The sequence below is a fragment of the Pithys albifrons genome, chromosome Z (genome assembly GCF_047495875.1).
Source record: "Pithys albifrons albifrons isolate INPA30051 chromosome Z, PitAlb_v1, whole genome shotgun sequence".
Taxonomy (NCBI): Eukaryota; Metazoa; Chordata; class Aves; order Passeriformes; family Thamnophilidae; genus Pithys; species Pithys albifrons.
The window spans coordinates 1,202,058-1,228,425 of record NC_092497.1 but is presented as its reverse complement, the minus strand read 5'-3'; the positions used below and the strand labels follow the sequence as shown (position 1 = coordinate 1,228,425).

Genomic DNA, 26,368 nt, shown 5'->3' with positions numbered 1-26,368 from the left:
GGGACGGGAAGGGAGCGGCGGGAGGAGGAGGATGAAGAGGAGGAGGAGGAGGAGGCAGCGCCGCTCCGCCCCCGCCGCGCCCCGCTCAGGTATGGGGCTGCTCGGCTCGGCTCCTTTCGTTTTGCTTCGCCTCGGTTTTTATTCTTAACTCATTGTTTCTTTTTAAAGCCCTTTTTTAATAACTATTTTTCCTTTCCCGGAGCATTCCGCCTGGCTCCGGCCGCCAGCCGCGGGCAGGGACCCTGGGCAGCGCGTGTTAATGTTGGGTTTGGAGCTTTTTTTTTTCCTTTTATCCATCTTCCTTTCTCACATAAGAGTAATAAAGCCCCAGTCAGGTGCCCCTCGATGGTTTGCAGATCTCCCATCCCCACCGTGGGGATCACCCACATTTTTGGGGTGCGAGGAATGGCGTTCTGGGGTGTCCTTTGCTAGGATGCACCTGTTCCGTGGGATGAGAGCATTGCCCTCATGAACCCACTGAAAATCCACTCAAGGAACGTGCCAGGGATAGGTTTTTCTCTGCCTTCTCCTGCCTGGGGTGGGCTTGGGGTCCCACCACCAACACAGCTCCTGGGCACCGCTTGTGTGTCACTCCTACACTGACAGCAGGAATTGTTACTTGGGCAGCAGCAGCCAAAAATTGATCCCAGCCTGTCAATCCGTGGCCGTGCTGCCTCCCTCCATCCCACGGGAGCACCCTGTGGTTCAGTTCTTGCTTATAAGGCACTTTTAGAGCCTGGGAAGGATGATGCAAATGCAGAGTTTTCCTAATTAATCACTACTGCTATTCTTTATCTTTCAAGGTATTTTGCATATTAACTAAGCAAGCAGAAAACACGCTCAGCGGATCCTATTCCCTGTCACAGTTGTTTGCTCTGTCACTGGGATCCCTCCTCCCGTGGTTTCGGGCTGTGCTGTTCACAGGGCGCTCTCAGCCTTCCCTTAAAACGATTGCTGGTGGCATCTCACCCTCTGCTCCTCATCCCCTGGGGCATGAAATTCCCCCCTGTGGAATCTTTTCCCTCTTCCACCCCAGATCCTGGCAGGGAGCAGCACTGATTTGGTGGGAGGACATCCAGCATCACAGATACTCTTCTTTCCAGCTCTGATTAGTCTTTGACAATCCAAATAAATTGCAGGTGGCTCTGGGGGAAGTTTGGGAAGAAAAGAAGGAATGGCAGAAGAAGTTGCACCGTGGCTAGAAATTACCCTGGGAAAATTTGACAGTGTAATCTCTGCAAAGCCTCCGAGAGAGCTTTGTCAGGCAAACAAAACTTGCTCCTCTCCTTTGATTAAATCAGCTGTGGAAACAAAACGTGGAGTACCAGTGCAAGCAGAAGCAAAGCCTTCAGTGAAGCTTGGGGTAGCAGTGATAGCCCAGAGGCAAAGCACAGCAGTTCCCATGAAATACCAACTGGTGCCACGTGTGATTCTCCATTAATCTAAAACTTTAATTAGAGTCAGAAACTGAACCTACCAAAATACATACAGAATCCCTGAATCATTTAGCATACATCCTAAATGCTGAGGAGCTGGAAGTTGTCTCCTCTGGGAAACAGAAGATTCTTTCCGTTTGGGAATCAAAACTTGTGTCAAATCATATTTAACAAGCTGCCTTTTAAATAGCATTTTGTGGTATCCCCTCTTGCATTACATTGAAGGCACTTAGAGGTGAAAATGAACCAAATACCAGGTTTTTCCCCTCTAAGCAGAGCCAGTGGATTCCTTGCAAGTACAGGATGGGTGTTGGACTTTATTTTAAGGTCCCAGCCTTGCCCCTGTGTTGCAATGACACATGGAAACCCCAGGGACAGGTGGATGAATGGACAGATGACAGCACAGGACAGCGAGGGGCATCAGTTCTGACAGCCCCAAATGTCATCAGGACAGAGTTGACTGTTCCTAAAGACAATTCCAGGTCCTGAATTTTTGCGTGCAAGGTTGTCCCAAAGGCCTTGAATCTGAACTTTCCCTCCTGGACGTGCTAAAGTTGTGCACAGTCCTTGGGTCTGGCAGTGTCACCAGTGCCCTGGGCAGGGCTGCAGCAGCTGTTTCTGCAGCTGTTCCTACCAGAGTTAAAGTAATGAAAAATTATTCCAGGTGTTAAAGCAATGAATAACTAACAAAGAGGGATTTTCCTGCAAATAAAATTGATTCTGTCCAAAGCCCTGCAGCCCAGGTCCAGAGCAGGGACCAAGCCAGCACCATTCCACAGGGCACTAGGAACCATTCCATAGCTCAAGGTCTTGTGGCCAAAAACATCACGATGGAGAGCCCTGAGGTTGGTATAAAAGGCCTAATGAACAGGTAGGTGAGTGTAGAAAAGTCTGAAAGCCTTAGCAAGTGCAGGGGGTTCAGACCTTGGCATAGTGTGGGACCAGGCAGTCAGCAAATAGGAGAAAGGGGCACGATGGGCTCAAGCTCTGCCAGGGGAAATTGAAGTTGGAGAGCACAAAAAAATTCTTTGCAGAGAGAGTGCTCAGGGATTGGAATGGGCTGCCCAGAGAGGGGGTGGATTCCCCATCCCTGGAGGTTTTTCAACTGAGCTTGGCCGTGGCACTGAGTGCCATGATCTGGTAAAGGGACTGGAGTTGGACCAAGGGTTGGACTTGATGATCTCGGAGGTCTTTTCCAACCCAATCCATTCTATAATTCTATGATTCTGTGATTCTATGATGTGATCAGGGACAGGCGGGTCACCCACACACCCCACACCTCTGCTCTTCCTCTGTCAGTGTGAAATCTTCAATTAACAAAAGCTAATTTAGGAAATTGGGGAAGAACATTTTGCAGAGCTCTAGTACCTGTATAAGTCAACAGGCTGCAACTGCCAGGTTTTTTAATGCCAGTGTTTTTGTCTCTGCATGGCTCAGAGCCCCGGTGCAGGGAGAGCTCACCCAGCCGTGCACCAGGCTCTTCCCTCACCAGCGCTGTCCCTGCGCTCTCGGTTTAATAGATGGTTTGGCTGCAGGATTGCTCACTCAGGCAGGAAATACCACATTTGTGAGCAGTAGCTAACGCTCCTGAGGTTCCCGGGACCTGCAAGCCACAATTCCAGACCCGTTTTGCTCGTTATTGCCTGGTGATCTGTAAGTCACAAATGTAACGTGAGCGCTGGCCCGAGGGAGGCAAAGGCACGACCACGCTTCGAAGCACTTGCTGCTCAGTGCCCTGTTTGCCCAGTTTATTGCAGGGGCATCAAAAAAACTGGAAGAAGGTGGAAATCAATAGGATTAATGAAACTCTTCATTTTTGAGAGAAAATGATTCTTACTGCATCGCTCATCTGGCTGTTGAGGGGCAGCAAGAAGGTGCCTCTCAAGGAGTCTGCTGACCCACCCAGCCTCACCTGCTCTTCTGGACCAACCTGAATTCTACAAAGCTCTTGGCAGCAAAGGATTCTGCCCTAGCAGCACGTTTCTCAGCCATCAGTTTTCTCTCAGAAGAGCTCAGTTGCCCGTTATCCCATGGGAATTCACTCCTGCTGGAGGCAAACCTCTTCCAGTCTGATCTTTTAATCTTGTGCAGACCTCATGTTCATTGCAGAGGAATTTTGCCTCCAGGAGCAGGAGCTCAGACACTCTATAAATGTTTGATAGGTCTGACCACCTCTTCTGAGTTATTATTTTATTAAAAAATGAAATTTATTATGGTTCTGAATGGCTCAAATTCACTGAGCTCAACAATGTGGTATTTTTTTATGTCTCATATTGCATGTACCCAACAAATGTCACAGCCTTTAATAACATGCTTTAATTAATCCTGGAATTCTGAATGTACCATTATCTTCATTTTTCAAAGAGAGGTCACAGTAGTAAAGAAAAATCTACATTGCTTGCACAGGGCCACGCTAGAAGTCTGCAGCAGACCAGGAAATTAATCTCTTAATCATTCTGCCAATTTGACCCAGCAGTGAGAGGACAGACCTATGACTACCTCAGCTCTCTGGGCTGATAAAACCGTTTCCATTATCAGGGATGGCCTTTCCCACCTGAAATCCTCTATATGGTTTTGGAAACGGTTGCTGAATAGCACCATGTAGGGAGGGGCTCAACATCCCAACAACCCAACTCTGCAATGTTTCACCTCCTTGGAGATTTCCTTTCTCAGTGTCTGTAGGACACAAACCCTATTTGGATTCAAGGAACAAGACATGGAAAGCCTCTGCTCTGCTCTGTCTGGCAGTGGACTTGTCCTCCTGCTGACCTAGGAAGTTCTTCTTTGAGAATTTTTGTCTGTAAGCAAAGGTAAAATCCCACCATGCTCCTTTTCCACTCAGCAGGACCAGGTTCCACCCTTTACACCCAGAATTAGCTGGGTTGCTCAAAGATCACTGAAATTCAGATTAATACATCTCTACCTAGACCGTCTTCTCTGCAGAAAAAAAAATTGTGAACTTGGTTTCTGCTTTAAACCAAGATGAGACGACTTTGCAGGCAGCTTATTCCTGATTTGTTCCAAGATGTCTGGGAGCTGGGGCTCCTGGGCTCTGAGCCCAGCCATTTATCAGCTCCTCTTTGCATCTATTCATGCTCCCACACAATAAAAACACTAAAGTCCTAGTATTTGCCAACAAGGAGAAAAACGCTGAAAAGGAAGGTAGGTAGGACAAAAATGGTAGAGGAAGTGGTGAGAGAGGGATGGAAGGAGAAGAAAAGGGTGGAGAAGCAGGAGCTGGAGCAAAGATCAGAGAAAATGAAAAGAGAAAGAAAATTAAAAGCTGAAAGAGAAAGAAATAGCTGCAGATAAAGCAGCAGCAAAGACTCAAATGGAAAAATGAAAGAAATAATAAAACATTTCCAGTGCCACAAAGTCTATAAGCACGGAAGGATATGAGGTTTTAAATGGATTCCTCACTTTCCTTCTCTGAAAAGACTGAGGAAAAACTGCTTGAATACAGAGGAAGGAGCTGGTTGAGGGCAGTGGCATGGGGAGGAGCTGGACTGCTCCCACCCACCCTCCTGGTGTCACCCTCATGCACACAGGACAATCTGACATGGGGAGCTGAGAGGGAACACAGGATGTGTCCCTGCTCCCCTCGCCAAAACCCTCCCAACATCTCCCTGCCCACATCCAGCCATTTCTTCTGTTGCTCCATCTTCAAATGTCAGTGATGCTTTGGCCTCTCATTGTGTGTGTTCAGACTGTTGGTGACAATCCAAGGAGGCTAAAGAGGCAGAGTTTGCATAAAAATTATAGAAAATAATGCTTTTTACAAGAAAATTATAACTTCAGCCCTGGACAATTAATTCTACACAAGCAGAGGACTCACAGATTAGCTTTGGGCTCTGGTATTCCACAGATCATTCAACAGCCATCAGAATATATGCAAAAGAATATTAGCTCTTTACTGTCCATCCCACAGCAAAAAAAAAATCATAGTTTTATGTTTAAAAAGGAAAATTGAGTCACCAAGTACTTTTTATCTAAATAAAAAACCCAATATTTTCAGTTTGAAAGGCATTTTAATAAAAGTTTGCTGAAAGTCATCTACAAACTTTCTTTGTGCAGATTATAAAGGATGCCCATGTGTCATAAATGTCATAATAACACACTATTTTACAGCAGAGAACATGCAGTATTCTTGAACTCAAATGTCAAATACTTTGAACTGGATCAGTTGTTTTGTCAACAAGATCCACAGAGAAAAATTAAACTTTAAAGTACTATATTTCTTGTAAAATTCAATTAAATATTTTGAGTATCACAGTGGAGAGAGTTCTGCTAACTCTAGTCAGAGATAAAAACCCTTACAAAATATTTTTAAAGGCAACTGAGCTAAAATATCATAGTGGGTGATGCCCTTAAGAGTCAGACATTAGTGCTCTTCTCATAGGGTGGGTTTTTACTAAGGAGTACGGGGGCGTTGATAGAATGAACTGTACCCTCTCTTCATACTCTCTCTGTGCTTCCAGACCCGCCTCATATTCCCGTTTCCTCTCCTTTTCCTCCTCCTCACGGAGCCACTGTCGATAGGCAATCTGAGTCGTGAGCTGATCTCGGTACTCACTGGCTTTCTGTACTTTTCTGGAGATGCCAAGGGAATAGTTGTTTAAGAAGTGTGGGTACAAACAATAAACATCATTATTATTATTATTATTATTGTTGTTGTTGCTGTTGTTGCTGTTGTTCTTGTTATTACATCTGTTAGCATTTGAGCTTAGACTAAAGAGCTCTTCAAAACTCCCTGAAAGGAAGTTCTGGCCAGGTGGGGGTTGGTCTCTTCTCCCAGGCACTCAGCAATAGGACAAGGGGGCACGATGGGCTCAAGCTCTGCCAGGGGAAATTGAAGTTGGAGAGCAGAAAAACTTCTTTGCAGAGAGAGTGCTCAGGCATTGGAATGGGCTGCCCAGAGAGGGGGTGGATTCCCCATCCCTGGAGGTTTTTCAGCTGAGCTTGGCCGTGGCACTGAGTGCCATGATCTGGTAAAGGGACTGGAGTTGGACCAAGGGTTGGACTTGATGATCTCGGAGGTCTTTTCCAACCCAATCCATTCTATGATTCTGTGAAACTCATTTTAGGTGTTAAGAATAACTACCACTATTAACCAAATGCCACGTGCTAACCTTACATTCCTCTAATAATCAGTTGCATTCTCTTGTATCTTATAGAGCAGACTGAAAAACTGGTGCTTAACAAACAAGAGAGCAAGAACAACTCCTGGTAATCAGTGTTGGGTCTCAGTCCTTTCCTGGCTCGGTGCTGCCTCAGCCTGACCCCACTCCCCTGCTGAGCAGAACAAGTCCCTGTCCTCGGGGCCAAGCTCCGGCTGTGGTGCTGTGCTGACGTTCCTGCAAACGGCTGTCACAGGGAATCATCCTCCCACCCCAGGACTCGTGCATTGCTTTCACTGCCCTCTAGAGAAGCCTGACGTGTTCAGGCCCTTCTGGAGCAGGAGTCACACAGACACTTAAAATGCCAACAACAGTCGAGTCAAGACTTGTGCAGTAACTCAGCAGAGTCGAGCCACAAACCCTTCCTGACACTGCTGAATGCCAACTTTGCCAAGTGGAGCATATCCCAGCTGGAGCCCAGCATGTTTCCTTCAGAAGGGTGGCATTTCTGCCTTTGCCAGGAGATTGTTCCCAACAAAGCTCAGGAAGGAGCTGCTTAGTTATGTCCCACAGGGAAAAACGGGAATTAAGTGAGATAAGGCCCTTTGCCCAAGGCTTTGCATGACACCCAGAGGAACATTCCAGCTACTGCGTGTATGGATGTCCTCATCCAGAGGAACTGCAAGGCACAGAGAGCCCCGTGCAGCTGGGCTACATGGCCTAGTCTGGTACTTCTGTGGCCAACTACATGATAGTTTTAGGTATGTGCATGGGTGGAGTTCAGCAGAAAGCCCAAACACACTAGTCCTCCTGGATAAGGAACAAACAAACCTTTCATTAACCCTCCTCCCCAAATCTCTGTTACTCGTAACAACAGCTCAGAGTATGAGGGGATGTATTTAATTCACATGATTGGAGTAAGTCACATGATGATCCAAAAAGACCAAAACAAGGATATGTACCATTATTTGCATGCTGAGATCAGAGTTAGGGATTTAATACAAACTGCAGTACTACAGGTCTGGTATTTTAGCAGTTTGGAACTGATAAGCTGCATGGTGGGACAGCCTCTCTGAACAGAAGAAACCCCACCCAGTGCTCTTAGAGTTATCAGAAAATGAGAATTAGCTTACTCAGAAATTTAAAAGATTGATCTGCAATGAAATGAATCAGTGGCATAAAAGAAAAATACCTTGCACGTTTTTCTTCTTCCCAACGTTTGTATTCTCTGATTGTTTCATCTAATAACTTCCTCTCTTCAGCAATTTCTATTTGCCTCTCTGCCTTTTTCTTCACTGAAAAACAGAACCAAAATTACTTTAAGAAAATAACAGTTCTGCTAAGACTGAAGGACCTTTGGAGCAAGCCTGAGTTTTGTTGTTCCTGAAGAGGCACACAAACTATTAAGAGTATTCTCAGCTTATTTGTCTTTCATCCACTTAGAAAGGAAAAGTTTTCACATTTAGAACTTCATAATACTGTAATTAATAATAATGGCTGCTTGTTCATGCAATTTTTACTAGGCTTTGCTCTGGTGACAGCAGAGGGAAATTAATGTAAGGAATGCCTGTAGGAGTGAAGGTTTGGGAAGCAGGTTCAGGGACAGTCACACTGTTGCCTGCTCAATCATACAGCCCATGCATCCTGGGCCAGGTGCTGAACAGACGTGTTCAGCTTTGGGGCACAGGCAGCCACCTGGTACCACTTACACTTCTCCTCCATCTGCAGTTGTCTTGTATTCACGGCATCTCTCAGCAGCTGGAATCGAGCCTCCTTCTCTAGTTTCATTTTCTCAATCTTCTTGGCCCAAAACTGATCATTATCTTCCTTGAAGAGCTTCTCCTCTTCCTTTTCTCGCTCCTTGTCTTTCTCCAGCTGTTCAGCCAGGTGTGCCAGGTAATTAAGTTGGTCCTTTAGCAGCTCTTGCTGCAAACACACAGACATTTGCAGATCTGAGTAAATTAGTTTGAAAAAACCTTTCAAGACCTGAAGAGGAGTTTCAAAGCCAGTGTTGGAGCTGGGAGCCTACAGCTCCACTCCAAACCCCACCAAGGGAAAGAGCTGGTCAGAATCTTCTTCCCAGCCAGACCCCAGCATTTGAGCAGAGCAAATACAGGGTGATCCCTTCCCCCACAGCTGCTCAGCTGCCTACAACACAGACATCTTACAAATTCCAACAGCTGACCAGGCTACTTCACCATCACCTACATTAGAAGCCTTGGGATTCCATACATACAGTAACCATCACCTCCTCTAACTCTGCACCAAAGTCTAACACTGAGTTTACACAACTTTGCTAACCTACCTGAGCTTCCAAACACCTTGAGCAGAGCGATGGATGCCACTCCCTCCTCTGTCTTAAAGTTACCCTGAGGCCCATTTGCTCCCTAAACTTGGACAATCTATTTGTTTTAAATTTAGGAAATGACAGACATAGCCATGTCCAAGAAATTTAACATGGGGGTTTGCAACCATCTATATGTACACAGCCATTAAATATTTAAAACAGTCTTTTAGTATTGAATAATTAGAATAAGTTCAATATTTACTTTTTTCTGCAGCTACAAATATTTACTAGATCAGGTCCATGAAACAAAAAATATTTTTCCAACCTCCCTTACATCCATGCAGTGTAAGGAGGAAAATGTTCAGGTGACTTATACACAATGAAATCAGCATGGAGGGACAAAATTCCAGGATTTCCTGGGAGCTCCCCTTCTTTTGTCCAGCCTGGTAGCCTTGCTGATTGTAAGGCTTGATTTAAAGTGCTCACTGTGGTTTTAACAGATAATGGGCTTCTGCAGAGCTGCAGAGCACTGGCAGGAGGGGAGGCAACAGGCTGTGCAACAACAGAATCATCTCATCCAGAGACAAGGGCTTATGTCTGCTCTCAGTTATTGTGTGCAGTTCACAGGGCCACAAAAATAGTCTAGAATGAAAACCCTTACTTTTTTTTTTGTTTTCTCCTCAGCATCCTTCTGGGGGTCCTGATAATCTTGTTCTAAGATCATCTTCTCCACAGCAAGTTGAATTTCTTTTTCTTTATTGAGATGATTCATCCTGTCCCGTACTGCTTTGAGCAGTATGTCCCTGCATTCCTTCTGTTTGTGTCGTTTCTGCCTCTCAAGGTCTTCATTTTCCTTCCTAACCAGGTGCAACTCTTCTTCCTACAAGTGTACAAATAGCCAGCTTGTAAAATCACTGCATAACTTCAAACTAAGTAATTGGAATATTGAAGAGCAAAGCCTTTCTTGGTGACAACACAGGACTGGTGTCATCTGCTAGACCTGTTAAAGCATGAACATTTCAGCATGTCATTCATTGTAATTTAGGATTTTTCTCTGTAGTTATCACATGCAGTTCCACACAGAAACACTGCTGTGCCTGATGTTTTCCAAATGTTTCAGGCAGATAGGCAGAGTTTTCTCTTTAGGGAAATCAATATCATAGCAGCACATGTGATCTGTATCCAAGTCTTCATACACAGCCACAAGCACTAACAAAAAACAGAGCCATGTGTCCCTTCTGTTTCTGTGTGTGTTGTCTGTCCTGTATCTGTGTTGGATGTTCAGACCACTCCACTGGACAAAAGGTTCCACCAAGTCATTAACTGGATCCTTGTATTCTGATGGGCAATTACTGGATTTCCATGGCTTGAAATCACTCCACTTTATATTTGAAAGAACAGAAAATATGCAGTAAAACTGAGTTCTTAAAAAAAGAAACAGTGAAAAATAGCAAATTTGTATTGCAGACCAAACAGGTATGTGTATATTCAAGATTATTTAGTTCCCCCAAAAAAATTCCAAAGTAGTATCATTAGGTAATTTATAAGCATAAATTCTGGACTTCTTGCATTTGAGTAAGTCTAAAGAACAACTGAAATATAGTCATAATACAGTATTGGACCATCACTAGCTTATTTACAGATCTCAGAAATCATGTTTCTGCTATCTTGAAGGCACACTGTTTTTTTGTTAACCTGTCTTTAAATTAAATGTCTCTTTTGTAATGTGAATAAGTCTTCTAAAATGCATCAGCAGGCTTGTCATAAACAGCATGTCTAATCTTCCCCATGAGGAAGCAGAAGCTGCACTCCCTAAGGAACATCACTTTTTATGCTGGTCATAAAGCACCCACAGACTCTTCAGAGAATCATAGAATCAGCTGGGTTGGAAGAGACCTCCAAGATCATCAAGTCCAACCCTTAATCCATTCCCACTTTGATTACTACATCATGGTATTCTTGCAGTGTTTCACAGCCAAAGCTGACTTTGTATCTGCCTGAACTGTCAAGTTCACTTTCAGAAGTTGGTAAAACAGCTTTGAAACTCAATACATGTAATTTGAGCAGCAGAATAAGTAATTCAAAAAGCTTTGAACAGTGAAGGTGGGAAGACAGTGGAAATAGTCAGCAGTCTGCTGTGCAAGCTGGTGCATGTCTTAGGCTGAATTCTGACATCAGTGAGGATGTATGACAGTAGCCAAGGATGGGATCCATGGAAGTTTGTACATTAGGGTAACACAACATTGCAAATGTACAAAGAAATGGTTACCAACCATCCACCTGCAAGCCAGGACCAAAGTGCTATGGCAGAAACTCAGGAAACTACAGCCAGGATAACATGAATTCCACCACTTTCTCAAGAAATGACAATTCTTTAAGTGAGAGAAAAGACAGAGGAGGAGGAAGGCAGCTAATGTAGCTAATGCTAAAAGGGCTGTCTCTGTTTTGTCATCCTCTCTGAGATATCCTGATGCACAAATAGGGTCTGTCGTGGTGAAGCTACAAGTTTTCCTTCACGAAATAGTCAATTTTCATCACAGAAACCAGGAGAAACTTTTGTACACAGAAACACTTAGCTGTCCACAGTGCATCCTTCATCCAGATGGAACCTCTGCTCATTAGGGGCTACTAGCTCTGCATTGAGAAACTTGCAAAGAGGCCATCTGCCACGTCCCTCTTCTGCTGAGAAAGGATTACCTCCCATTTTCCATACAGAAACTCCTTTGAAGAAAGCTTTCTTTCCAGAGAATAAACCACTTCACCAGAAATGTATCTCCCTGACAGAGCCCAAGGCAGCTGTCTTCAGGGGAAGCTTCTATTCTAATAGTATTTTTCTGAAAAGGCCAGTTAAGTAGCAGCACTCTTTGCCTGGGAGGTTTGGCAGTGCCTTAGAAGTTGTTACCAGAAAATAACTCTATTCTGCATGTTTTTAAATAAGTAAAACATTACAGTCTAGCTTGGAATAAGGACTCTACCATTTCACAGCTAGGATTTTCAGAGCTTTAGATTCATTATTGTATTAATTTTTAAAAAGTAGTGGAGTATACATATCTTGCAAATTTCAGCTTCCATTGTCTAACAAAGTACCCTCAGTGATCTTTCAAAGTCTCAATGTAAATATCTGCAAAATGAGGACTGAGTCTGAACTAGTTTCCCATAACTCAAAGTCAACACAGAATACTGTACTAGAAGCCTCACTAAAGGCAGAACTACAGCAAGACAGATGAGGAGGGATGAGCTAAAAAGAGGGAAGTGGCCAAACAGCTGGTAGCCAAATGTCTCCCAAGATGTGACACCCCCACAGGTAAGGGAGCTTAGGTGCTGCTTGCTGATTTGTTTTTAAAATAATGAAATAAATTAAAAAATTATGTGGATTCTGAAATTCAGTCAGCTGGAGCATAAGCAGTTGGGATTTCTTCCTATGAATGTTTCTCCTCCTGTGTGTGTGTGGGTCCTGAGTGCACCAACAGGCTCTGCAACCTCCCTGCAAGCTCCTGTGCCCACAGCCAGCCCTGTGAGCCTGGGATCAGCACTGGGAAGAGTGTGTGAGAAAGGCTGAGAGGAGCTCCAGCTGGGCTCAGTCTCTTGCCTTTGGTGCCTACGTGGGCTGTGCTGCAGGTACACCTCTGCCTGAGGTTGGTCCTCAGCCACACCTCCTGACTTGACTTGCTGGCTTCATCTTGGGCTGCATCACTACAGACCTGCCAAGCAGTTTGGACTGTTGGATGACTCCAGTTCCTGTCAGCTGACCTGCTCTGCTCCATTGCTTCAGGGCTCTTGCACAGGAGGAGAGAATACTTGCCTGCCCTGCTGTCCCCTGCAGCTCCTGGCTCACCTTCCCTCTGTGCTGCTTCCTCCCACTGCACTTACCATGGTGACTAAACATTGTATTGTGGTCTGAGATCTGCTGTTACACACATCAGCTGGGAAACGAGACTCTCCAGCCATCCTGCAGGAAACTGGAAATCAGAAAACTGAAAAGACACCTTAGAAATGTTTCCATTTCCCACACCAGCTCCCAGAGCTTTTGAATGCCAAAATCCTTTACAGCACCAACTTTGAAAAGATGTATTTCCCTCTGTAAACAGGAATGCCTTTGACACAGCTCTGGAAAAGAGGCTTAGCATAATAGGACAGGCTCAGAAACTAATGGAATCAGTGAAGATACAAATAAGGAATGGATTAGTCTAAATGTCTAGTAAGCCCATGATCAGGAGGGCCTTATACACAACCCTGAATGCAGAATGATATGGAAATTACCAGCCATTCAGCCTCCTCTTTCTTCAGCTGCTCCTCCTCCTCTTTGCGGGCGCTCAGCATGGCCATCTGGGCATCCAGCACATTCAGCATCTCCTGAACCCGTCCCGATGCTTTCTGCGCCTCCAGCTCCGCTTGGTGATCCTTGGCCAACAGCTCCTTCTCACAGATCTCCTCCAACTTCCGCTCTTCCATCTTCTCCTCCTTTTTCAGTTCCTCCTTCAGAGCCTGCTGGGCCAGCTGGCTGTCACTCGATTCCTTCTTGTTCCTCTTCATACACAGTGTGCGCAGCTCGTCGCATCGGTCTCTGAAAGGCATCACAAGTTTTTTTTTTAAAAGTCTCAAAATAATAAACAAATGTGGAGGTGTGTGATGGATGGAGCCTCCCAGCTCATAACAACTCCAGGGCCTACAACTCAAGATGCCAGTTCTACACACTGACACTGGCTATTGTGAGGCCAAATGAACCACAGGGAGCCTGATTTGATGGAGATTTTGACATCAATGAGTTTGAGAATTTGCATTTGTAAAAAATACCTAGATCAGCTTCCTCAGAAGGGAAAGTAGAGGGGCAAGTACCAATCTTTTCACTCTTGTGAGCAGTGATAGGACCCAAGGGAATGGCTGAAGCTGTGGCAGGGCAGAGTTTGGTCAGATCTCTGGAAAAGGTTCCTCCCCCAGAGGGTGGTGAGCACTGACCAGGCTCCCCAGGGCAGTGGGCACAGCCCCAAGGCTGCCAGAGCTCCAGGAGTGTCTGGATGATGCTCTCAGGGACAGGGTGGGATTGCTGAGTGTCTGTGCAGGGCCAGGGGTTGGACTGGATGGTCCTTGTGGGTCCCTACCAGCTCAGGATGTTCTGATTCTAAACACACAATATATACTACTTCATATATATAATGTGTATCACACATGTAGTTGGAACATGTGGTGTGAGGGGGTTCTGTGAATATATCCTCTTTTTAACATGTAAAACACATGCACACTATGCTCATTCAAACTTGTGGGTTGCTCTTTTATTCAAAAGAAGACTTAGTGATGTTTATAAGTCACCTGAAAGCTCATTCATATTCAGAAAATACTGTAAGCATGGAAATTTAGTTTACACAGTTTAACAGGAACCACTAGAAATCTATTAATTTTTAAGTGAAGTTTTGTGAGATTATTCAGACAAGTTGCAATAACAGCCTGGAGAAGCTAGAAAGTCAAACAAGTAATGCAGTTTTCAATTTTCATTTACCCTCTGCAACCTACTTGCATAGAAAGAGGCAATTTATCTTCAGTTGGAGACTGAACTAATTACAGATTCTGCTTTTATTTTTGCAAACAAAGCGCTGTTGAGATCAACACATGCTATCAAACATTATCTAATTTGAACAATCTGCAAGCATTTTAATTCTGTTCTACAAGCAGGATATAGATTTTTCATCAAGTCAGGATGTGAAACTGGCAGACAATGGTGAGGACCTGCAAGTGTGAAGTATCCATAAGCTCCAAAGATATGTGATAGACACACAGGAATTCTGTGAAGTAAAAAGATATCTCACAATTTTGTGCTGAATGAAACCACCTTCTACAGATTACTGCAAAGCTATTTAGGAATTCGTAGCAGACATCTTCAGATATCATTGTCTGAATCTTGAACCACTGCCTGGCAGCAGTAGTTACCTGTACAATGTGAAATACTATTACATTAGAACAACATTTAGTAACAATCCTGTGCAGCAAAAATATTAAATCTTCATCAGGTGATGACCTCATGCTATTACCAATCTCCATATTAGCATGTTTACTTGATTTTCGTAACTGCAGCAATGAAACAAAATCTGAATGAATCCATAGCCCAAAATGCAGAGGTTTCACCACATTTTCTCCCTGTTGGCATTCACAATTTGCTGCCTCACATTTCAGCTGTAACTTTCTGGGGCTATGGGCATCTCTCTGTTTGTTCTCCATCTCTAAAGCACCCAGTGCCAGTGGAGCCTGTGCTGGAAGGTGAAAGACACTACACACAAACAATAAAAGGGAGAGTGAAAACACTGCTGTGAAAACAAAAATTACCATTTTGCTTTACTAAGGTGTTTCTAACCACTTCCCTGCTCTTGACTGAGAAGACAGTACAGTATCTGTCACCAGGTCTAAGACAAAACCCTGCCACACGTTGCACTTTTCTCCCCCAGCCTGGCACATGCCACAACCTCTAATGAAATGCTGGGCTCTTCTCCTAGAGCTGGGCTTTTAACTTCTAAAAACTGTCCCTGGAGTGAGGAACCATCCTTAGCTCAGCTTCAGAAGAGGAGGGTGAATAAGTACCACAATGAAGGAGCAGGGGTTGGTATTGCATCCAACACTGTTCAGCATCTTTGTCAGTGCCTTGGAGACAGAATCGATGTACCCTCAGCCAGGTTGGCAATGACACTGACCTGTCTGGAGGGAAGGGATGGGGCATCCAGAGGGATGTGGGCAGGATGGAGAGGGGGTGATCCCAGGCATCAACACAGGCTAGATGGAGAATAGATTGAGAGCAATCCTGGGAAAAGGGACTTGTGGTGCTGGTGGGTGAGAGGCTGGACATGCCCCAGCCCAGAAACCTCCCGTGCCCTGGGCTGATCCCACAGCGTGGGCAGCAAAGGAGGGGGAAATTCTGCCCGTCTGCCCCTCAGGTGAGACCCCACCTGCAGAACTGCCTCCAGCCCTGGGAACAACAGCAGGAGGATGTGGAGCTGCTGGAGAGAGTCCAGAGGAGGCCATGGAGATGCTCCAGGGCTGGAGCCCCTCCGGGCTGGAGCCAGGCTGGGAGAGCTGGGGGGGCTCACCTGGGGAAGAGAAGGCTCCAGGGACACCTGAGAGCCCCTGCCAGGGCCTAAAGGGGCTCCAGGAGAGCTGGAGAGGGACTGGGGACAAGGCATGGAGGGACAGAACACAGGGAATGGGTGCCCAGTGCCAGAGGGCAGGGTTAGATGGGATATTGGGAAGGAATTGCTGGGTGTGAAGGTGGGCAGGCCCTGGCACAGGTTGGGCAGAGAAGCTGTGGCTGTCCCTGGATCCCTGGAAGTGTCCAAGGCCAGGTTGGACAGCTCCACAAACATACTACAGCACTGCTGGTTTTTGTATGTTTTACCACTGGAATCTATCTTCCATCTCCTAGGCAGGAGTTAGTGGTCATTAAAGTCTACAGCACTAATTTGTATTCATGGAAAATATCATTCTCAAATGTTGTGAGGAAAACATGCCATTATTAAGACTTGAAATCTTACACCATTAGCAATAACTGTTATTACCTTAACACAATGGGTTCTAAAATTCTCTCAGTGAAGGGTGAAAGAATTAGTTATTCTTTTCTGTGATTATAAAATAATCTGATATTAATTGAATTCTCAGAGGGAAGGAGAAGTTAATTATTTACGTTGAGCATTGCTAGAATTTTAATATAAAATAACCCTGTAATTGCTTGATTTCATCAAAATAATTCCTTTAAAGCAGATTTTACAGCAATCTATAAACATCTGCTCCCCCAGATGGCTGGTTTTCTTCCTCACTTTGCCATCCTAAGCTTCTTAACATTAAAACTGTGTCTGTATGTGGCTACTTCCCAAAGACAGAACCCCCCCCCCCCCACTAGTTATTTATTCATTTTATGTTTGCAGTATGAAGTTGCTGGGATAACAACATTCCCATATGGATGCTTCTGATGTTACCACAAGAAAGAGGATGTGATATGTGTTTTATGCAAATTTTAAGATGCTGAAATTTTCTTTAAAGTTACCAGTGATGAACATGCCCTCAGGGTAGCACTGGCAGGATATCTTCTCATACAAGGTGTACCCCTTCATGAAAAGGAATTACAGCAGGACTCTGGTGGGCCAAGGACTGTCCCCTCTGTCACCTCATGACAAAGGACTTCTCCTGGCTAACATCACTACTGAGAAGGTGTTAAACCTGTACCCTCAGGGCACAGCTCCAAACCAGCCCACAGGGCTGCTGGAATTGCTGCCTTTTTAGGACTCTAGAATAATGTATGAGAGTGAAGGTGCTCCTGTACCTCTGGCTTGAGAGATATGCCTTGCTTAGAGTTAAAGGAAATATTAAGTCTGCATCAAGTTTCAGAAAGACATTCAAAGTAGCTGTAAATTCACAGGCAAAGAGGAACAGAAAATCATGTGTATATCCATCTGCTACTGGATTGACTTCCCAGGGCTCCTCTGGGTGTGCCCTAGAGCAGTGATCTCCAATGTGGGGCATGCAGAAAGAGAATATGTTTTGTGCCATTAATAAATAACATTAAAAAGTAAAAAATAGTGTTTATTTCATCTTCACCCCACCCTATTTTAATTTCTATTTTTGCATATATTCTATAATGTACACAATATACCAGCACAGTAGTACAAGTATATAAGTAAATATATTGGAGAAAAGTGCTACAATTTTTCACAGCTGGGGGTGTTCAATCAAAGAGGTTTGGAGGCCACTGCCCCAGAAAACAGGCTGTGACACAACTATAGATTCCTGGTTTGGGATTTTCAGTAAATGTTGGTCTCCTGACCTGCTCCCAGATCTCTGCCTGGACCACAATGGTGTAGGAGGAAGAGAAACAGCCAACAGCCAGAGAAAAACAGATTTGGGGCTACTTAAAGGAAATACATGTAGATTAAGATATTAGAAATTACTAATCTAATCAGAATCAGTCACCACAGCAGAGACTTCCTTTCTTATTGGAGAAGCACAAAGACTTTAGGATATAACTAAGAATATACACATGAAGAGAGATACCTGTCACAGACAAGGCAAACTGTTGCCACTGGTCTTTATTATAGTTCTGTTCTTTCACAGAAATCTTAATTTAGAAGTTGAAAGGGACAGAGCTAGAGAAACTGACTGTGGAATGTATTCCTGCTACATCAGGACAGTCAAACAGAAGGACTTTGTGCCCTGTAGGGTGGAAATTCATCTGCAAAGACACCCCAAGTTTTCCATTCACAACAGTAAAGAGGGATGACCTCAGTGTCTCCAAATCCTTTGAAAAAATGCAGCCAAAATGCCACCAGTAAAGCTCCAGCAACACTTTTTAATGGGATTCTATGTGGTGTGAATATTGCTTAGATATAATTCAACTGACAGGGCAGGATAAACCCCTCTGAAGGTGACATTAGGTTCCTGTAACTGTCCTGATCTCAGTGAAGACCTGAGTAGAATAGGAATTCAGATTTTCAGTGAGTACAAAGATACCAACACTTACCCACCTACCTTTAGGTGTCCACATCTCCCTGGTGTGTAGGACAAGCTACAAGTACAAAATAAAAGGCACTCCAACAGTAGCCCCTCTAAACTACTTTAAAAGTCAGTTTCAACCACTTTGATAGGCAGAGAAGAAACCAAGAGTTGTAAATGCCAAGGGACAAGTTTTCAAGCCACCATGTGAACTTAGAAGTGCATACACTGCCTAACACCTGTCTCAGCCAATAAACCCCACATTTAAACAGACATTTCCCTGTGAAATTAGTTAATTAGAGTTTATGCAGAAGTGAAAGCCAGTGTTGACTTTTATCCCCAGCCTCTCCACACTGAGAAGCAGGTGGTGTGGATTTCACAGCACCGTGGGAGACTGGGAAGAGACACTTTAAATTATTACAATTAAATAACATTACTATTTCTTTCATCCCTTCCTCAGAAAACGAGATTTCCAAGAATGGAACAGGCCAGTTTTCATGCAAGGCCTCAGGGCCTAATAAGCACCTGCAAGTCTTACTGCCTTCAGTCAGGAGGACTTGGCACAGAATTTCAGGCTGCACTAAAACCTGAACTGCAGTTGTCGTTCTTGATATGCTCACAATAAACAAAACCACTTGTTTTTTGGACAATCTTCTCATGGATCTTTGACATATTAGCTCAGTAAGCATGATTTAGGCAAACTGACCCTCCTCATGCATCCTGTTCTCTCCAATAGTGTAAAGCTGGAATAGGAATTAGAAAAACAGCTGACTTGGCAGGTGAAAGTACAGGCATGCTCACATAGGACAAGGAGGACACACTACACTTGCAAGAATTAACTTTAATTTTCTCCTATTTTATTGTTTCAATCACATTCATCTTTCCTTCCTTAGTTTATTATTGCCACTTTCAAGTCAGCTTGTCCCTTTACATTACTTTGAGCAAATTCTCTTTTATAAGATATTCTTATGGCAATACCTGAATTGCTGCTCTCGTTTTTCAGCCACTACTTGTTGTCTTTCTCTTTCCCTCTTCTCCTTCAGTAATTTTATTCGTTCCTTTATCTTTGCTTCTTTGTGCTGTGCCTCCATTTCTACAAGTGCATCCATCTCAGCAAGGTACTTATTTTCCTCTTCCTCCAGAAAGTCACGAAGCCTGTAATGAAAACATTTAGATAAAAGCTAAATCAATACTTCCGTTGAAGGATAAAGTTTATTTGTGATTAGCACAAAATTAGTGCTGGGCTCCTTTCATCACCTCTTGCAAATGCCAAAGAAAGGAATATCAACTATAAACTCAGGGATCATTCCTGTTGGGATCATTCCTGTTGTGTCCATGGAGGGAATCTTACAGCACAACATGAGTGATTCTGTCAGGGCACACTTTAAACTCCTTATCTTACAAAAACTACTTCCAATGCTTCTTTACAACTTAAGTCCTCCATTAAATAAATTCTTTTAATTTTCAGACTGTAATTGTCACCAGATAATAACAATTTGATTTTGTAGTATTGTTACCCTTCAGCACAGAATCATGGAATATCCCGAGTTGGAAGTGACCCACAAGGACCATCCAGTCTGACCCCTGGCCCTGCACAGACACTCCAACAATCCCACCCTGTCCCTGAGAGGATCATCCAAACCCTTCTGGAGCTCTGGCAGCCTTGGGGACGTGCCCACTGCCCTGGTCAGTGCCCACCACCCTCTGGGGGAACAACCTCTTCCTAATATCCCTCCCTTCTCCATGCATCTATAATTGTATCTTCTCTCAAAGTACCTGTTATTTTACCATCACTCCTTAAACCACTTCAGCATGAAATGTCTTTAATGAGAAAATTACATCAAATTGGCAATTTTTAAACACACCATCATTCACCTCTTTATTAATCCCAGCAGTGAGAAACCTGGGGCTGTGGGATTTGCCAATTCCAGACCAAATGCCACAGTGTCTCTACAGGAAAGGACCTACGAGTCCCGACAGACAGGCTGAGCACAAGCCAGCAATGCACCCTTGTGGCAAAGAAAGCCACTGGCACCTTGGGCTGCAGGAGGAGGAGCACTGTGAGCAAGTCCGGGGGTGGGGGATCCTTCCTCTCGGTGCTGCTGAGACCAAATCCGGAGCGTGGGTGCAGTCCTGAGCTGCCCAGTGCCAAAACCACGCAGCCCAGTGCAGGGACAGTGAGGGACTGCAGCACTGCAGCTGGGTCCTGCCCTTTGGCCACCCCAACCCCCTGCAGCGCTCCAGGCTGGGCACAGAGTGGCTGGAGAGCAGCCAGGCAGAGGGACCTGGGGGGACTGAGGGACAGGAAGCTCAACAGGAGCCACCAGTGTGCCCAGGTGGCCAAGAAGGCCAATGGGATCCTGGCCTGGATCCAAACTAGCGTGGCCAGCAGGCCCAGGGCAGTGACCCTTCCCCTGGACTCTGCCTTGGGGAGGCCACACCTTGAGTGTTGTGTTCAGTTCTGGGCCCCTCAGGTCAGGAAAGAGATTGAGGGGCTGGAGCGGGGCCAGAGAAGAGCAACGAGGCTGGAGAAGGGACTGGAGCACAAGTGCTGTGGGGAGAGGCTGAGGGAGCTGGGGGTGTTTAGCCTGGAGAAGAGGAGGCTCAGAGGTGACCTCAGCACTGTCTGGAACTCCCTGAAGGGAAGCTCTGGCCAGGTGGGGGTTGGTCTCTTCTCCCAGGCACTCAGCAATAGGACAAGGGGGCACGATGTGCTCAAGCTCTGCCAGGGGAAATTGAAGTTGGAGAGCAGAAAAAAATTCTTTGCAGAGAGAGTGCTCAGGGATTGGAATGGGCTGCCCAGAGAGGGGGTGGATTCCCCATCCCTGGAGGTTTTACAGCTGAGCTTGGCCGTGGCACTGAGTGCCATGATCTGGTAAAGGGCCTGGAGTTGGACCAAGGGTTGGACTTGATGATCTCGGAGGTCTTTTCCAACCCAATCCATTCTTTGATTCTGTGATTCATGCAAAGAGGATCTTTCTCTCTCTCTGTCAGGCTGGGACTGTTCAGCCTGGAGGAGAGAAGATTCAGGGGAATCTCATTCATGTACATAAATACATGAAGGGAGGAAATGCAGAAAAGACACACAGCTTCTCCTCAGCAGTGCCCAGTGACAGGACATGAGGCAGTGGGCATGAATTAAAACATGTTGAATTCCACATGAACACAAGAAAATACTTTTTTTTTCCTTTTTACTCTGAGAGGGGTCAGATATTGGGCAGGTTCTACCACCTCCCACAGGGGTGGTAGAATCTCAATGTGATAAGCAAAACCCAAATGGGCACTACACTCCTGGACAACCTGCTCTCGGTGATTTTGAGCAGGGAGTTTGACAAGATAATCTCAGGAAGTTCCTCCCAACCTCAGTGTTCTGTGGAATCTGTGTATAATTCCTCTGAAGACCAAGACGGCAAACCCTTCATAGCTGCAAAGTCACTTCACACAAAATAGTAAATGAGAAGTTAAACATTATGGTTTTTCCCTAAAAGAAGCACAGCACAATTCTGTTATTTACAGGGCCATAACACGCCTCACCTTTAATATTTTTGGAAGACTTCTGAAAAATTTTATTTTTTCAGCTGACAGTGCTGCAAAATGTTCCTCGTAGGACCTAAACATCAACTTGGTGAGATTGCAACAAAACCCCTAGTTAAACTCAACAATTAAATGTCTGACACTTTTGTACCCAGAGAAGCTGTGGATGGCTACAGCAAGTGGGTTGGAACTAGACAATCTTTAAGGCTGCTTCCAACCCAAACCATACTGGGATTCTATGATTCTATTCCCCATCCCTGTAAGTGTTCAAGGCCATGTTAGATGGGCTTGGAGCAATCTGGTCTAGTGGAAGGTGCCCTGCCCACGGCAGGGGTTGGAATAAAATGAGCTTTAAAGGTCCCTTCTAATCCAAACCATTCTGTGACTATATAGGCAGTAAGCAACAGGACAAGGGGGCACGATGGGCTCAAGCTCTGCCAGGGGAAATTGAAGTTGAAGAGCAGAAAAAACTTCTTTCTAGAGAGAGTGCTCAGGGATTAGAATGGGCTGCCCAGAGAGGGGGTGGATTCCCCATCCCTGGAGGTGTTTCAGCTGAGCTTGGCCGTGGCACTGAGTGCCATGATCTGGTAAAGGGACTGGAGTTGGACCAAGGGTTGGACTTGATGATCTCGGGGGGCTTTTCCAACCCAAACTATTCCATGATTCTGTGATTCTATATCAAAGTATTCTTCATTCTCTTTAAAAACCAAGCAACAGAAGTGCTATACTATACTTTTATCTTGCATTTGGCTGACAAAGAGGCTCTAAACGCCACCTAAACTGCACTAGTTACTGTGTTTGAACATGTATCACTACAGTCTGGCTCTCTGAGCACTCAGTGAAGGTGAAAATAGCAGGGCAAGCTGTTGCTATCAGCTACTTGTTTGCTACCTTTCTCTTCTGACATCGATCTCGTCCAGATACTGCTGCATTGTTGCCAGGGCCTTCTGCTCCGCAGCCCGGCACACCCATTTGTGTTCCCTGCTCTTCTGCCACTCACAGACGTTTCGGTAGTGCTGGAACACTCGCAGGCCACGAGCATATTCCCGACGGTCCTCCTCCCTCACCCTCTCAGCCAAGATGGCCTCTTCAAGGGTGCCCCTCTTGGAGGGCTTTGGTATCTGTAAGAGGAAGAAAATTCAGCAAAGTGGAGACCTCAGAGCAACCTTGCAGGATCTGAAGGGGTCTACAGGGGAGCTGGAAGGGGACTGTCCGTCAGGAACTGTAGAGATAGGACAAGAAGTAATGGGTGGAAAGAGGGGAAGTTTAGGCTGGATATTGGCAAGAAATTATTCCCTGTGAGAGTGGTAATGCCCTGGCACGGGTTGCCCAGAGAAGCTGTGGCTGCCCCATTCCTGGGAGTGTCCAAGGCCAGGCTGGACTGGGCTTGGAGCAACTTGGGATAGTGGAAGAGAGTGGAACGAGATGAACTTAAAGGTCCCATCTCACTCTTAACATTTGACAGTTCTGTGAAATGTCAGGGGTGAAAATGTAATCAATTAGTCTGGGTGGTTTTCCAGTTGAATTCCTAGCACCAGGACTCCAATCCCACACAGCACAGGGATCCCCCAGGACTTCCCCCCCCCCAGCACAGCACTGGACTCCCTGTGACACCCATCCTGCACAACACTGGGCTCACTGGGACCCTCATACACTGCACTGGGATCCCAGGAATCCCCATCCTGCACAACACTGGGCTCACTGGGACCCTCATACACCACACTGGGATCCTAGGAACCCTCATCCTGCACAACACTGGGCTCACTGGGACCCACCTCCACTGCACTGGGATCCCAGGGACCCCGATCCTGCACAACACTGGGCTCACTGGAACCCCCCCACACCACACTGGGATCCCTGTGACCCCCATCCTGCACAACACTGGACTCACTGGGACCCCCATACACTGCACTGGGATCCCTGTGACCCCCATCCTGCACAACACTGGGCTCACTGGGACCCCCACACACCACACTGGGATCCGAGGGACCCCAATCCTGCACAACACTGGGCTCACTGGAACCCCCCCACACCACACTGGGATCCCAGGGACCCCAATCCTGCACAACACTGGGCTCACTGGGACCCCCATACACCACACTGGGATCCCTGTGACCCCCATCCTGCACAACACTGGACTCACTGGAACCCCTATACACCACACTGGGATCCCAGGGACCCCCATCCTGCACAACACTGGGCTCACTGGGACCCTCATACACACCACACTGGGATCCTAGGAACCCCCATCCTGCACAACACTGGGCTCACTGGGACCCCCCCACACCACACTGGGATCCCTGTGACCCCCATCCTGCACAACACTGGGCTCACTGGGACCCCCACACACCATACTGGGATCCCTGTGAACCCCATCCTGCACAACACTGGGCTCACTGGAACCCCCATACACCACACTGGGATCCCTGTGACCCCCATCCTGCACAACACTGGGCTCACTGGGACCCCCACACACCACACTGGGATCCCTGTGAACCCCATCCTGCACAACACTGGGCTCACTGGGACCCTCCCCCACTGAACTGGGATCCCAGGGACCCCCATCCTGCACAACACTGTGCTTCCAGGGACACCCTCCTGTCACAGCACTGGGATCCCAAGGACCCCCATCTCACACAACAATGGGCTCCCTGGGACCCACACACACCGTGTTGGGCTCCTTGGGACGCCCACACATAGCATCAGGGTCCCAGGGACCCCCATCCTGCACAACACTGGGCTCACTGGGACCCCCCCCTCCAATGCAGTGGGATCCCAGGGTCCCCCATCCTCCACAACACTGGGCTCACTGGGACCCCCCTCCCACAACAACATATGGGGCTCCCACACTATATGGGACTCCTAAGGACCCCCATCCCGCACAACAGTGGGCTCCCTGGGACCCTCACACACCACACAGGGTTCCCACGACCTCCCCCCACAACCCTGGGTCCCCCTGAGACTCCCACACACCAAACCAGCTCCCTCCAGGACCCCCATACCGCACCAAGCCCCCCGGGACCCCCACACAACTCATCGGGCTCCCAGGACCCCACTCCATCATCGGCCCCCCTGGCTCCTCCTACACAACACTGGGCCTCCCCAGGACCCCTCCACAATTCACTGGGCTCCTGAGACCCCCCTACATAACACCCAGGATCCCGGGACCCCCACACACTGCAATGGCGCCCCTCAGGCCCACCCACAACTCTTTGGGCTCCCAGGACCCTCATACACAACACCGGGATCCCAGGACCCCCTTGCACAACATCAGGCCTCCTCGGGACACCCACACACAGCACCAGCCCCTCAGGATCCCCCCCCACAACACCAGCCCCCCAGGACCCCCACACAACTCATCGGGATCCCGGGATCCCCATACACAACTCTGGGATCCCGGGACCCCCACACAACTCATCAGGATCCCAGGACACCCCTCCCTCCCCCCAAAACACCAGGATCCCAGGACCCCCTTACACAACACCAGGCCCCCTCAGGACCCCCCTTCCCCCCCAGCACTGGCCTCCCCGGGACCTCCACACAACTTATCAGGCTCACGGGACCACCCCACACAACCAGGATGCTCACAAACAATACCGGAGCCTCCCGGAACACCCTCACACACACACACACAACACCAGGCCCCCTTGGGACCCCCACAGAACTCATCGGGCTCCCAGGACCTCCATACACAACACCAGGCCCCCCTCGGGACCCCTCCCCCCCCAACTAAGCAGGTTCCCGGGACTCTCACAAACCTCACTGCTCCCCGCCCCAGGACCCCCACACAACTCATCAGGCTCCCAGAACCCCCATACACAGCACTGGGATCCCGGGACCCCCACAAACAACACTGCCTCCCCCAGGACCCCCACACAACTCATCAGGCTCCCGGAACCCCCATACACAGCACTGGGATCCCGGGACCCCCACAAACAACACTGCCTCCCCCAGGTCCCCCACACAACTCATCAGGCTCCCGGAACCCCCATACACAGCACTGGGATCCCGGGACCCTCACAAACAACACTGCCCCCCCCCAGGTCCCCCACACAACTCATCGGGATCCCGGGACTCCCATACACAACACCATGATCCCGAGACCCACACACACGGCACTGGGTTCCCAGGACCCCCCTACACAACGTGGGATCGCATGACCGTCATAAACAACACCAGGACCCCTCGGGACCCCCACACACCGCATCGGCCCCCCGAGACCCGCCGCCCCCGGCTGCCCTCAGAGGGTCCCGCCCCAGCGTCCCCGCAGGTGTCCGGAGCGGAGCGGCCCCTCACCACGGCCACGCTGTTCGGCATGGGGCCCCTGATTTCCCGGCATCGCGGGAAGTTCGGCTGGGGCTGGGGCTGGGGCTGGGAGCGGGGCTGGGAGCGGGGTTGGCCCCGGGCGGCCATGGCGGACGGAGGCGCAGCTGCCGTTGCCGGGGGGACGGGGGAGCGGGAGCGGCCCCGAGGAGGGCGGCGGTGACCTCAGTGACACCGGGGGTGGCCTCAGTGAGGGCAGTGGCCTCAGT

The 26,368-nt window shown here is 47.3% G+C and overlaps 1 protein-coding gene across 1 annotated transcript; it reads right to left on the bottom strand.

Annotated features, from left to right (window-relative positions):
- Positions 1 to 5,627: 5,627 nt before the first annotated feature.
- CFAP53 (cilia and flagella associated protein 53) lies at positions 5,628 to 26,182 on the bottom strand. Its single transcript, XM_071580784.1, has 8 exons — positions 26,133 to 26,182; positions 22,728 to 22,957; positions 19,281 to 19,457; positions 13,101 to 13,404; positions 9,502 to 9,720; positions 8,263 to 8,479; positions 7,746 to 7,848; positions 5,628 to 6,026 (listed from the first exon to the last, which is right to left on the bottom strand). The coding sequence occupies exons 1-8, from the start codon at positions 26,151 to 26,153 to the stop codon at positions 5,804 to 5,806; spliced, it is 1,494 nt and encodes a 497-aa protein (XP_071436885.1). The 5' UTR covers positions 26,154 to 26,182; the 3' UTR covers positions 5,628 to 5,803.
- Between the last annotated feature and the right edge of the window lie 186 nt (positions 26,183 to 26,368).

Coding starts and splice junctions, on each gene's coding strand:
- CFAP53 (XM_071580784.1), bottom strand. CDS start 26,153: ATGCCGAACAGCGTGGCCGTG. Junction 22,958..26,132: donor TGCCGAACAGCGTGGCCGTG/GTGAGGGGCCGC, acceptor TTCCTCTTACAG/ATACCAAAGCCCTCCAAGAG. Junction 7,849..8,262: donor ACTGCAGATGGAGGAGAAGT/GTAAGTGGTACC, acceptor TCTGTTTTTCAG/TGAAGAAAAAGGCAGAGAGG.